Source organism: Bos indicus x Bos taurus, chromosome 6 (assembly GCF_003369695.1).
Source record: "Bos indicus x Bos taurus breed Angus x Brahman F1 hybrid chromosome 6, Bos_hybrid_MaternalHap_v2.0, whole genome shotgun sequence".
Classification (NCBI taxonomy): domain Eukaryota; kingdom Metazoa; phylum Chordata; class Mammalia; order Artiodactyla; family Bovidae; genus Bos; species Bos indicus x Bos taurus.
The window spans coordinates 35911358-35924028 of record NC_040081.1 but is presented as its reverse complement, the minus strand read 5'-3'; the positions used below and the strand labels follow the sequence as shown (position 1 = coordinate 35924028).

Below are 12671 nucleotides of genomic sequence, written 5' to 3'. Positions count from 1 at the left end.
GACTGTTCTTGTTTGCTCACTATGATGAATCAGCTGTTATTTTGTGAGCTCCCTTACAAAAAGGTCCACGTGGTAAGGAAGTGAGGGCAGTTTCTGGACAACAGTCAGTGAGTAACCCAGACCCTCAGGTCAACAGGCCACAAGGAACTGGATCCTGCCAACAACCACATGCAGGAGCTTGGAAGTGAACCTTTACCCAGTCGAGTCCTGATATGAATGGTAGCCTCAGCCAACACCATGACTGCAGCCTTAAAAGAGACACTAAAACAGAAGACATAACTAAGCTGTGTCCGAATTTCTAACCCATAGGAACTGTGGGATAATAAACAATTTTAAGCTACTATGTTTTGGGGTCGTCTGTTTTGCACCAACAGATAACTCATGTGATATGCCATTTGCTTTAATACTGCAGAGTATCAGTTACTACAAGGAGACTTCAGCTTAGTCATTTTTAAAGCTTTCAAGGTCTGTTTCCTCTACAAAGCTTCATTTATAACTTCAGAAACATATTCTGGCATCAAGCAGATAGCGCCCAATAAAAGAGAATCCTGTTCCTGGTCAAGGCCCAAATTCTGAAGATACATAATTTGACAATATAGTCCTCTATCTACCCAGCTCGAGAGCCTGCTTTTCGCCCAGCAAATGCCCCTGGATCTGATTTCACAGTAATTTTCTAGCTTTGACCCGAGGTTCCCTCTTCCAACAAGGATTTTTGACCCTTCCCTCAAATAAATGTACTTCCAGTTATTAAAAAATAACTAGCCAGCTCCAAGAACTGGCTTTAGTCTTAAACATTCCTGATCCCTGTGGACCTTAATAAAGGACAGAGAAGCTACAAATAGAAGTCATCAAAGTCAATGCTTCTAAACCATTTTTTCTGCCCTGATTTCACTTATTTGCAAAACTCTCTTCCCTCAGGAACTTTTCTCACCCAAACAACTCGAAGGATATTTAGTGACTTTTCAATCAGGACATGGTTATTTTACTCTGGCAAAAAGAATCCATATAGTTTTTTGAAGTCCCTTATGAACTTATATACAATACCCATGTGAAACTTACCAGACTATACAGTCTCTAATGTTTCCTATTATAAATTTTTAGGAAATGATTACAACAGAAACGTTCAGAGGGAGGAGATGTTTAGAAAGCTTTATGGAGTTACTCTCGTACATTTGAGATTCTGTCACATTTGATTTCAGGAGATGTAGATTAATCATAATGAAACATCAATTTAATGGATTAGCAATGCCAAAAAATAATGTATACAGCACTGACAGCTACAATTGAAGTATTTAAAAATCTAATGAATACATATATGATCGTATGAATCCATCAACAGAAACTGAACATGCCAGAAGTCAGAATTTTTCATATTAGCACACTGGCCCAGACAGTCATATGACAATATGTATGCATATTCTGACATCTGGTGGTAAGTAGAGAATCCTACACTATTTAAATATCCCACAGCATCTTCATGTTAAAGTAGAAGCAATCCAGTAACACAATAAACAACATTAGTTATTTTAAAATAACTAATCAGTATAACGGAGAAGGCAATGGCACCCCACTCCACTACTCTTGCCTGGAAAACCCCATGGACGGAGGAGCCTGGTAGGCTGCAGTCCATGGGGTCGCTAAGAGTCGGGCAGGACTGAGCGACTTCATTTTCACTTTTCGCTTTCATGCATTGGAGAAGGAAATGGCAACCCACTCCAGTGTTCTAGCCTGGGGAATCCCAGGGACGGGGGAGCCTAGTGGGCTTCCGTCTATGGGGTCGCACAGAGTCGGACACGACTGAAGCGACTTAGCAGCAGCAATCAGTATAAACATGATATGACTCATAACTTACAAGATTTTCCTTTGAATGGAAAAATACATGTAAATTTTGTGGGGTTTTTTGGTTTTTATAAAAACCCAAAGTCTATTTTTGTTGTTCAGTTGCTCAGTTGTGTCTGACTCTTTGTGACCCCATAGAGTGCAGCACACCAGGCTTCCCTGTCCTTCACTATCTCCAGATGTTTGCTCAAACTCATATCCACTGAGTTGCTGATGCCATCCAACCATTTCATCCTCTGTTGCCCCCTTCTCTTGCCCTCAATCTTTCCCAGCATCAGGGTCTTTTCCAATGAGTCGCCTCTTTGCATTAGGTGGCCAAAGAAAAGTCTATTTAAAAGATCTTAATAGAGAGCTTGATAAGCACTTTCTGTTTCAAAATTCCTTTATAATAGTAAAAGGTTTCCCTCACAGCAAGTTGTTAGATATCTACATTTACATTAAACAACAAAGTATGACTATAATATCTAAATACGGTTAATTATACAACCAATCATCCCTAATCCCATATCTGACAGAGTGCCTACTATCTCACAGGTGCATAATAAATACTTGTTGACTTAAGCTATAAAACAGTGAAACAAAACCAACTGAAGTATCTTGCCCTCAAACTCCATTTTGTTTTCGTTGTTTAGTCACTAAGTCATGTCCGATGCTTTTGGGACCCCATGGACTGTAGCCCACCAGGCTCCTCTATCCGTGGGATTTCCCAGGCAAGAATACTGGAGTGGGTTGTCATTTCCTTCTCCAGAAGATCTTCTTGACCAAGGGATTGAACCCAAGCCTCTTGAATTGGCAGACGGAATTCTTTTTTTAAAATTTTATTTATTTTTTTAATATAAATTTATTTAATTGGAGGCTAATTACTTTACAATATTGTATTGGTTTTGCCATACATCAACATGAATCTGCCATGGGTGTACATGTATTCCCCATCCTGAACCCCGCTCCCACTTCCTTCCCCATGCCATACCTCTGGGTCATCCCAGTGCATCAGCCCTGAGCATCCTGTATCATGCATCAAACCTGGACTGGAGATTTGTTTCACATATGATATTATACATGTTTCAATGCCATTCTCCCAAATCATCCCACCCTTGCCCTCTCCCACAGAGTCCAAAAGACTGTTCTATACAACTGTGTCTCTTTTGCTGTCTCGCATACAGGGTTATCGTTACCATCTTTCTAAATTCCATATATATGTGTTAGTATACTGTATTGGTGTTTTTCTTTCTGGCTTACTTCACTCTGTATAATAGGCTCCAGTTTCATCCACCTCATTAGAACTGATTCAAATGTATTCTTTTTAATGGCTGAGTAACACTCTATTGTGTATATGTACCACAGCTTTCTTATCCATTCGGGCAGATGAAATTCTTAACCACTGAGCCACCAGGGAAGCTCCTCAAACTCCATACCACACTTCAAACTTACACGGGCCCTATGGTTTATTAAAGTAATAGTTTCAAATACAGAAAGCAGCTTCAGGTTGTCTACAATGTGATTAACTACATAGCTTTTCAAAATACAGGGCAGGTGCCTGTCAAGACTCTGATTCAGTAGATCTGAGGTACTGTCGATGAATGTATATTTTGAACACATATTCTTAACCAGGGTATTCTTAACCCTGGCTAAGAACGATGGACTGAAGGACTTCCCTGGTGGTCCAGTAGTTAAGACTCGTGTTTCCAGTGCAGGGGCCATGTGTTTGATAGCTGCCTGAGCCCACTAAAACATTTAGTTTTGTATTACCTGAATCCACCCTATTAAAGTACAATGAAGGGTACACTAAGGAGAAATAGAAGAAACGCAATCTCTAATTCAAAATTTGCCCAGATGTTCATACACTGATGGCGTGAATGTAAACTAGCTCAATTCCTAAGATTATTAGTGCACATATCTTTTGATCCATAAGCCCATTTTCAGAAGGTTAGTCTATAGGTACATCACAGTGCTCGATACGTGTTAAAGGTCAGTCACTGAATCATTGTCTGCAAACATCAAAAGACTGGAACAATTCAATGTTGATCAGGATGTGACTAGTTAACACAGTGACACATATATACATAGAGTGTAACAGCATGCAGAGGAATAAAGAACTAAACGAGGAAAGCTCTTTATGCAAAATGGAACAGTCTTCAAAAATATACCACTGAGTGATTTTTTTAAAGAAGATTCATAAACAGTGTGCATGATGTGCTAATGTTAAAAGGGAAACAGAAAATACACAAATTTGCTTATATATTCAAATATCTTTGCAAGAACGTAGCAAAAAATAGTTTAGTATATTGTTTTGGGGAGGGCGAGATGAGACTTTTCACTGTATACCTTTCTGAATTTCAAACCACATACATTTAGTAGTTATTCAATATTGTTTTAAAAGATTAAAAATAAAAATGATTTCACATAAAGTGTTAATCGCTCAGTTGTGTCCAACTCTTCATGATCCCATGGACTGCAGCCAGTCAGGCTTCTCTGTTCATAGAATTCTCCAGGCAAGAATACTGTTATGGGATGACATTCCGTTCTCCAGGGGATCTTCCCGACCCAGAGATCAAACCCAGGTCTCCCCCATTGCAGGCAGATTATTTACGGTCTGAGCCACCAGGGAAGGCCAATTTTACATAAGAGTAACCTCAAAAGGCTATTACTTAATCATTGTTGGGTAAAAGGTCAGAATATTGGTGATGCCATAATGAAAATATTATCTTAGGTTGTCACATCTGGCATCCAAATGAGTAATACCAAACAACCCTATTTAAGATATTAAATGAATTATCTAGTGATCGTCTTGTATCTAAGTCAGAGGTTACAGTTTTACTTAATAGTGAGTGTGTAACTAAGTCCTGTCAAACCTCTAACTCTGTAACACCTGGCTTCAAGATTTTGTAGGCCAAGGGCCCATCTTCCTGCCATACTGCATATAACACCTTTGTGTTTAACCTGCTTAATGTGCTTGAACAAACCCAGAACTCTTCTCTAAGAATCTCACTCTCCTGCAGCTATCTTCCTCCCAAAACACTAACTCCTAGGAGGTAAGAATGCAATGAGTCCCTGGCTCTTCAGTTTTCAAAGCAAAATACTATCATATTTTCTCATCTACATACCAAATAACCTGAGCAAATGGCTGTTTTTCAATTAACATAAAACACCTTCTGAGGCCTGAACTGTCTGCCATTCAGTCCCTGTTACAGCACATACATGTTCCTACATAGGAAAGGTGGAACATTTCCCTGCAGCCTCCTCCTCAGCAGGGGCAACTGACTTGGAATCATGCCAAGAGTCAGGCGAAGCAAACTGCCCAAAGTACAGAATATCTTCCAAATCTCAAGTTTTACCTTTAAAAATACTCACAAGTTTCATATTCTACTCTGCAGAGAGTCTTGTTTTAGTATATAAATGTTTGTTTCAGCATAGAAAATGAAGATTACAAGCTCTTCCCTCAGAACAGTTTCTTTCCAAATCTCTTAAAGTTTATTGATATTTATTATAGTTTGGAGCTCTCCCATCACCCTGCCCTCATTTGATAAGCATCATTCTCTCAAACTCTTGAGGGTCCCTTGGAGAGCAAGGAGGTCAAACCAGTCAATCTTAAAGGAAACCAATCCTGAATATTCACTGAAGGACTGATGCTGAAACTGAAGCTCCAATACTCTGGCCACCTGATGTGAAGAACTGACTCACTGAAACAGAACCTGATGCTGGGAAAGATTGAAGGCAGGAGGAGAAGGGGGCATCAGAGATGAGATGGTTGGATGGCATCACCAACTTGATGGACATGAGTTTGAGTAAACTGTGGGAAACAGGCAGGAAGGGAACCCCGGTGTGCTACAGTCCATGGGGTCACAAAAATTCGGACAGGACTGAGCGACTGAACAACAACATTCTCTCAAGTCATCAAGGTTTTTAAGTCTTATTTTAAATAAAATAATTTAAAAAGCTGTAAAACATACTTGCTCTCACTAACAAAGAGAGGATATGATTTTCTTTTTATCATTCAATGTTCTATGGCAGTCTTCAATTATTTTACACAATTTTACCATTCCAAAAGTTAATGCCCCCTCCCAACACCACAGTAGGTTATACATAATACTTTCTTTTGCTATTTCTGCTGAGTTTTGAAAGCAATCAACATATTCAATAAGTTCATGACTGACCTCAAACCAAAAGAGATACTCAAAGTATTCTGTTACATTAAAAAGTATTGACTCTCAGAGGGAACAAGTCAAGAGAATTCAGCATTAATATTAAAACAGTGTCTTTTAGTACTTTACACTAGGAATCATTCCAAACTAGAAACCTCAATTACTAAAGTGATTTCTCCATGGTAAGCTGAATTAAGTATTTTCCAAATAATGTTAAACAGTCATAATGCTCTTAACATCCTCTTATAAAGGCAGGGTATATTATACCATAATTCAATATTCTGATTAAGGTGTTTTAGGGAATATTCTAATAATGCATGATGAATTCACACTGAAACATTCTTTTGTAAAAATAGCAGAGTCACACAACACGACTGGACTCACCGTGCATGGTCAAGTACTCCACTATGCTCCCCACGATAGCTGGAACACCGTTCTCGGTCAGCCCCTGCTGGTGAAGGTCCTGGAGACTGACTCCAAACAACTTGGTATAGGTGGGATTCCTCTGCTCGTGTAGTGGCACCGCCACTATCTTTTTCATGTCTTCTTTCAGCCGAACCGCTGTTTTACTTTGCTTAAAATAGCGGGAGAAAAAAGAGCAGTCAGTTACATTTACCACAGGAGGCTGCATGCTTACCACACAGTCACCTGAGCTGAAGGGTAAGTATTGGAGGCTGTAGAGGAGTGGTCTTCACTTATTTTTATGTCAACTCAAACCTAAATCCCTAACAACTCTCTAATGCTGCTCAGTGTTAGGAATGGCATACACGGATATACTGATTAAAAGAAGTGAAAGATAATGAGAAACCTAAAGCCACAACTTAACCGTATCTAAGAGAGGGAGCGATACACTGCAGTATCTAAGACAGATTACTACAGTAACCGGGGGTGTGACTCACAAGTACCTGCTAACAAGAAAAGAAAACGTTTGTCAGAACACTGAAATCCCATGCAGATCCTGTAATAGTAAGACACTACTGAAAACGAAGATTTATCTAGACGTCATCTTAAGGCAGCTTTAATTTGAGGGACTAGAAAATATAAATATGTAGAAGGAACACTTATGTCTCTGATTTGATTATATCTGAATATCTCGCTGATATATTGGCACATAAAATCAACTCAGTTCTCTTTGACATTCAAAATGCTATAATCTCTGAAATAGCAAAGTTTCAGGTAATCACAACTTAAGCAATTTCAACAAGACTGTACATATTATAACTAAAAATGCAATTTACAGTTCATTCATGTTATCACAGTGAAAACCTCATATAGGTTTGTTTCTTCCTTTTAATAGAAAAATTGTCCCCAAGGAAGTAATTTAAAAGATAAATTTTAATATGGTTTAACATAATTAAGTGAGGGTTGTTTTTAATAAAGCATGTGTCCTATGTAAATGTATGCATCTGTAACTCTAAACCCTAAAAAGATGGCAAAAAGCAAAAAATTTTATTTGAGGACAAGGGAAGCAGATTAGGGGAAATATACCCTTTTGAGAATGAATGAAACTAACTAAAGTGTCAATATTGTAAGTGCAGGTTCATGTAGATTTTACAATCTAAAAAGAGAAACACTATCTCCATCATAGAGATGAGGAAACAAAGATCAAAGAGTTAAGAAGTAATTTGGTAAACGTCATGGAGCTGGTAAGAGTTTCATCATACTCCCATGTTCCTCTCCTTAATTTAAATTTATATTAACATTAAAGTAGTTTGTATATAATTATAGTAACAAACTATGATAACTACTACATGTGACACATGACAGCTACACAAAGAAAATCCTACAATTGTGATTTTTAGTAGGATTTCTGTAGTTACAATTTGATTTTGAATCTTATAGTCTATAAAATCACATCAACTTTCATGGACATCTTTTAATAGGTCATACTTGAAAGCCAGATTTCCCTAGTAAAATTCAGCAAATGTATAAAGTTATAAACGAGTTTGAGCAAACTCCAGGAGATAGTGAAGGACTGGGAAGCCTGGCATGCTGCCGTTCATGGGGTCGAAAAAAGTCAAACACAACTGAGCGACTGAACAACAACAATACAGTTGTAACACAGATTTAGTATCTACTAATATTCTAAATAAGGCATAGTGTTAGCTACTACAGAGTAGTATGGGCAAGAACTGTCACTTCTGTTACCAAGGAAGTTATTAAGTCAAATCTGTAACCACTACTACTTTGGTGTGAGTTTAAAAACCTGTATCTTTCAAAAGAATACGTGGAAAATTTCAGTCAACCAGGTCTATCTGGTGAGTAAGCAGCCAAAAAGTAACCTGTAATAATGAAACTTTGAAAGCAGTCTTAAATGTAGCATCAGAAACAGCTGACAAAGAGATCAGATCATACAAATTTTATCATTTTCTTACAGACACAACATAGCATACTGGCTTAGAGCATGGACCGTGGAACCAGACTCTGTTTTGAATCCCATTCCAATATCATTAGCCATGCAAACCTGGACAAGTCACTTACTCTCAGGGTCCCCATCTATGAAATGGGGATACCAGGAGTTCCTGGCATATAGCCATAAATGAGGTTGCAAGCAGCTCAAATATATGTAAGAATAAGAGTGTCTGGCACACTTAGTAAGTACCAATTGTTACAATCATGATCATTATCATCCTTCTTCCAGGAAACTACTCTGATTTCTTCTCAAAACAATTCAGAGATCCTTAACCACTTCTGTACTCAAATGTTTGTGTGAACTAAAGACTGAGGTTGAAAAAGGCACTGTGGTCAAGGCTTGTGGTTGGTAGATAGTCTAATGATCTAATTATTCTCCTAGGATCTCAATTTCTTAAAATATACAGGTATGACTTTTGAAAGATAAAGATAAAATCATTTTGCACATTAGTATCAAAATTTATAAAATTTTTATTAGAAATTCAAAGTTTTCTTAGAAATCCTGTCTATATGTTTAAAACCTAAATTAACATTCTTTCTGCTAACAGTCCTGTTCTTTATTCTATCTTTTACTCAGTACAGTCAGTATGTTGCATCTATTAACAGATAGTGTAAATAGGCAATCGGCATTACGGCTCAATATTTTCAAGGATGAGACATGTAATTAACCTCACACATTTTGAGCTGATTACAAATTAAGCTAACTGTTTACTCAATATAGACCCCTACTACACAGCAAGTTTATATATAATCAAAGCAGTAAAGGAATACTTGATTCATCATTTTTAATTGATAATTTATTTTAGGTTAATAATTTTAAAAAGATAAATACTGTTTTAAAGAAAACACTGAAACAAAACAGCTATATTTTCAGAGACATACAAAGCAGATTAAGCAGAAAAGTAAATCAACAGAAGACAGAGAAGCTATAAAGTCCAATATGTGTATTATTGCTGCTAAAGGCAAAGATGGGACAGGAAACTTATCGCAGACATCACACCAGCTCTAGGAGGAGTCTGGGGAGGATCAGTAGAAGCCCAGGAGTGGATGTTCTTAAAAATCTCCTACAAATATATATTACTTTAAAGATAGAGCACACTCTGGGAGCTGAACAGGGCTCAACTGCGTAGAGGAAAAAGGTATAGAAAATATCTACAGGGACCCCAAGAGGCAGTTATCAGGAGCACCAGGAAAATTCACCACCTAATAGTTCATGATCTCGGAGAGCAAGTTTATGAAGAAAAGTCAGTAGAGCTCTCCTGACCAGGTGAGCTTCTGAGAGAAGGCGGAGCAATGGGCAAACAGAAGGGCCACATTCAAGAAAACAGTCCTTTGGTAGCAATACAGGAGGGAGTCTCAGCGTTGAAAACTTGAAAAGCTACCTTGGCCTCTCATTGCTACACCCCACAGGACCGTCTTCATACTGAAGTACAAAAATCCATCTCACTGAAATGTGAGTAAGGAAAAAGGAACATAGCAACTAAACTGACAGTATTTTTAAAAGAATAAAGGAACATCACAATTTCCTTGAAATAACTCATTAAAAAAATGTTGCCAAGAAACAAATAATAGCTGTAACCTAACAAAATAACCAAAGTTAATAAGGATACCAAAAAGCACATGCAATAAAGACAAAGAAACTGTATTTCATTAAAATGAAAAACTTTTGTACATTAAAGATACTATCAGCAGAGTGAAAAGACAATCCACAGAACAGGAAAAAGTGTTAACAAATCATATATCTGATACAAGTTTAATATCCAAAATATGTTTAAGAACATATACAGCTCAACACAACAAAACCCATTTCAAAAATGAATAAACACTTCTCCAAAAATGATAGACAAGTGGCTAATAAGCACAAAAAATGCTCGATTTCACTACTCACTAACCATATGCAAATCAGAACCACAATTAGATATACTTCACACCCATCAAGTTGAAAAGTGAAAATGTTAGTCACTCAGGCGGGTCTTTGCAACTCCATTCATTCTCTTCTCCAGGGGACCCACGTGACCCAGGGATTAAATCTGGGTCTCCTGCATTATGGACAGATCCTTTACTGCCTGAACCACCACACAGTCCCCCCATTAAGATAGTTACTATCAAAAAAAAATCAGAAAATAAAAAGCTGGGTTCAGTTCAGTTCAGTCACTCAGTCGTGTCTGACTCTGTGCGACCCCATGAACCGCAGCACGCCAGTTCTCCCTGTCGATCGCCAACTCCCAGAGTCCACCCAAACCCATGTCCACTGAGTTAGTGGTGCCATCCAACCATCTCATCCTCTGTCGTCCCCTTCTCCTCCTGCCCTCAATCTTTCCCAGCATCAGGGTCTTTTCAAATGAGCCAGCTCTTCACATCAGGTGGTCAAATTATTGGAGTTTCAGCTTCAACATCAGTCCTTCCAATGAACACCCAGGACTGGCCTCCTTTAGGATGGACTGGTTGGATCTCCCTGCAGTCCAAGGGACTCTCCAGAGTCTTTTCCAACACCACAGTTCAAAAGCATCAATTCTTCGGTGCTCAGCTTTCTTTATAGTCCAACTCTCACATCCATACATGACCACTGGAAAAACCATAGACTTGACTAGACGGACCTTTGTTGGCAAACTAATGTCTCTGCTTTTCAATACGCTATCTAGGTGGTCATAACTTTCCTTCCAAGGAGTAAGCGTCTTTTAATTTCATGGCTGCAGTCACCATCTGCAGTGATTCTGGAGCCCAGAAAAATAAAGTCAGCCACTGTTTCCACAGTTTCCCCATCTATTTGCCATGAAGTGATGGGACTGGATGCCATGATCTTAGTTTTCTGAATGTTGAGCTTTAAGCCAAATTTTTCACTCTCCTTTTTCACTGTCATCAAGAGGCTCTTTAGCTCTTCTTCATTTTCTGCCATAAGGTTGGTGTCATCTGCATATCTGAGGTTATTGATATTTCTCCAGGCAATCTTGATTCCAGCTTGTGCTTCCTCCAGCCCAGCGTTTCTCATGATGTACTCTGCATATAGGTTAAATAAGCAGGGTGACAATATATAGCCTTGACATACTCCTTTTCCTATTTGGAACCAGTCTGTTGTTCCATGTCCAGTTCTAACTGTTGCTTCCTGACCTGCATACAGGTTTCTCAAGAGGCAGGTCAGGTGGTCTGGTATTCCCATCTGTTTCAGAATTTTCCACAGTTTATTGTAATCCACACAGTCAAAGGCTTTGGCATAGGATGTAGAAAAATTGGAACCCTTAATGCACTGCTGGTGATGATGTAAAATGATATAGCACTATGGCAAATAGAAGTTCCTCAAAAAGTTAAATATAGAATTACTCTATGATCCATCAATTACACTTCGAGTATATACCCTAAAATCAGGAACTAAAACAGGTACCTGTAGACCAATGTTCATAGTAGCATTATTCACAACAGTCAAAAAGTAGAGATTACCATTCAAAAGCTTATCAAAAGATGAATAAACAAAATGTGGGGTGTGTGTATATACACACACACACACATATATAAAGGCAAATGTAACTATACTATTTGTATATTTACCTTGCTTTTGCTTATTTTGGAGGCCTTCCCATATTAGCACATATATTTGCTAATATTACACTATAAAGACACTATAACTGACTTAACCAATCTTATTTACTGATGTTTAGGTTATTTACAGTTCTTGATATTACAAGTATTTCAGCAATAAGCAATCATGCAAACATTTCTACATAATTGTACAGATACCTATAAGATAAATTCTTAGAGGCACAATTGCTAGATGGACAGGCTTATAAAGCTGTAATTTTTTTAATATTACCTCCAAGAGTTAAAAGAGGAGCTTCTTGCTACTAGATAATATGAAAGCAAAATAAATTTCCCTTTAACTTACTGTATGCTGCTACTGCTGCTGCTGCTGCTAAGTCACTTCAGTCGTGTCCGACTCTGTGCGACCCCGTAGATGGCAGCCCACCAGGCTCCCCCGTCCCTGGGATTCTCCAGGCAAGAACACTGGAGTGGGTTGCCATTTCCTTCTCCAATGCACAAAAGTGAAAAAATAAAGTGAAGTCGCTCAGTCGTGTCCGACTCCTAGCGACCCAATGGACTACAGCCCACCATGCCCCTCCGTCCATGGGATTTTCCAGGCAAGAGTACTGGAGTGGGTTGCCATTGCCTTCTCCGAACTTACTGTATAAATTATAAATTTTAATAAGTACTGCCACATTGCCCTACAAAAATGCTTTCATGGTTTACAGCTTGATTCATAGCATATGAGAGTGCCTGTTTCCCATT

At 38.4% G+C, this 12671-nt stretch overlaps 1 protein-coding gene across 5 annotated transcripts in view; it reads right to left on the bottom strand.

Moving 5' to 3' along the window:
• Positions 1-12671, bottom strand: part of FAM13A (family with sequence similarity 13 member A) — a 331522-nt gene that overhangs the window by 289509 nt on the left and 29342 nt on the right. For all 5 annotated transcript variants that reach the window (XM_027544081.1, XM_027544078.1, XM_027544079.1 and 2 more), the window contains exon 2: positions 6366-6555. In XM_027544081.1, the coding sequence (XP_027399882.1) occupies positions 6366-6522 (157 nt within the window). In that variant the 5' untranslated portion in view covers positions 6523-6555. The remainder of the gene's footprint in view (positions 1-6365; positions 6556-12671) is intronic.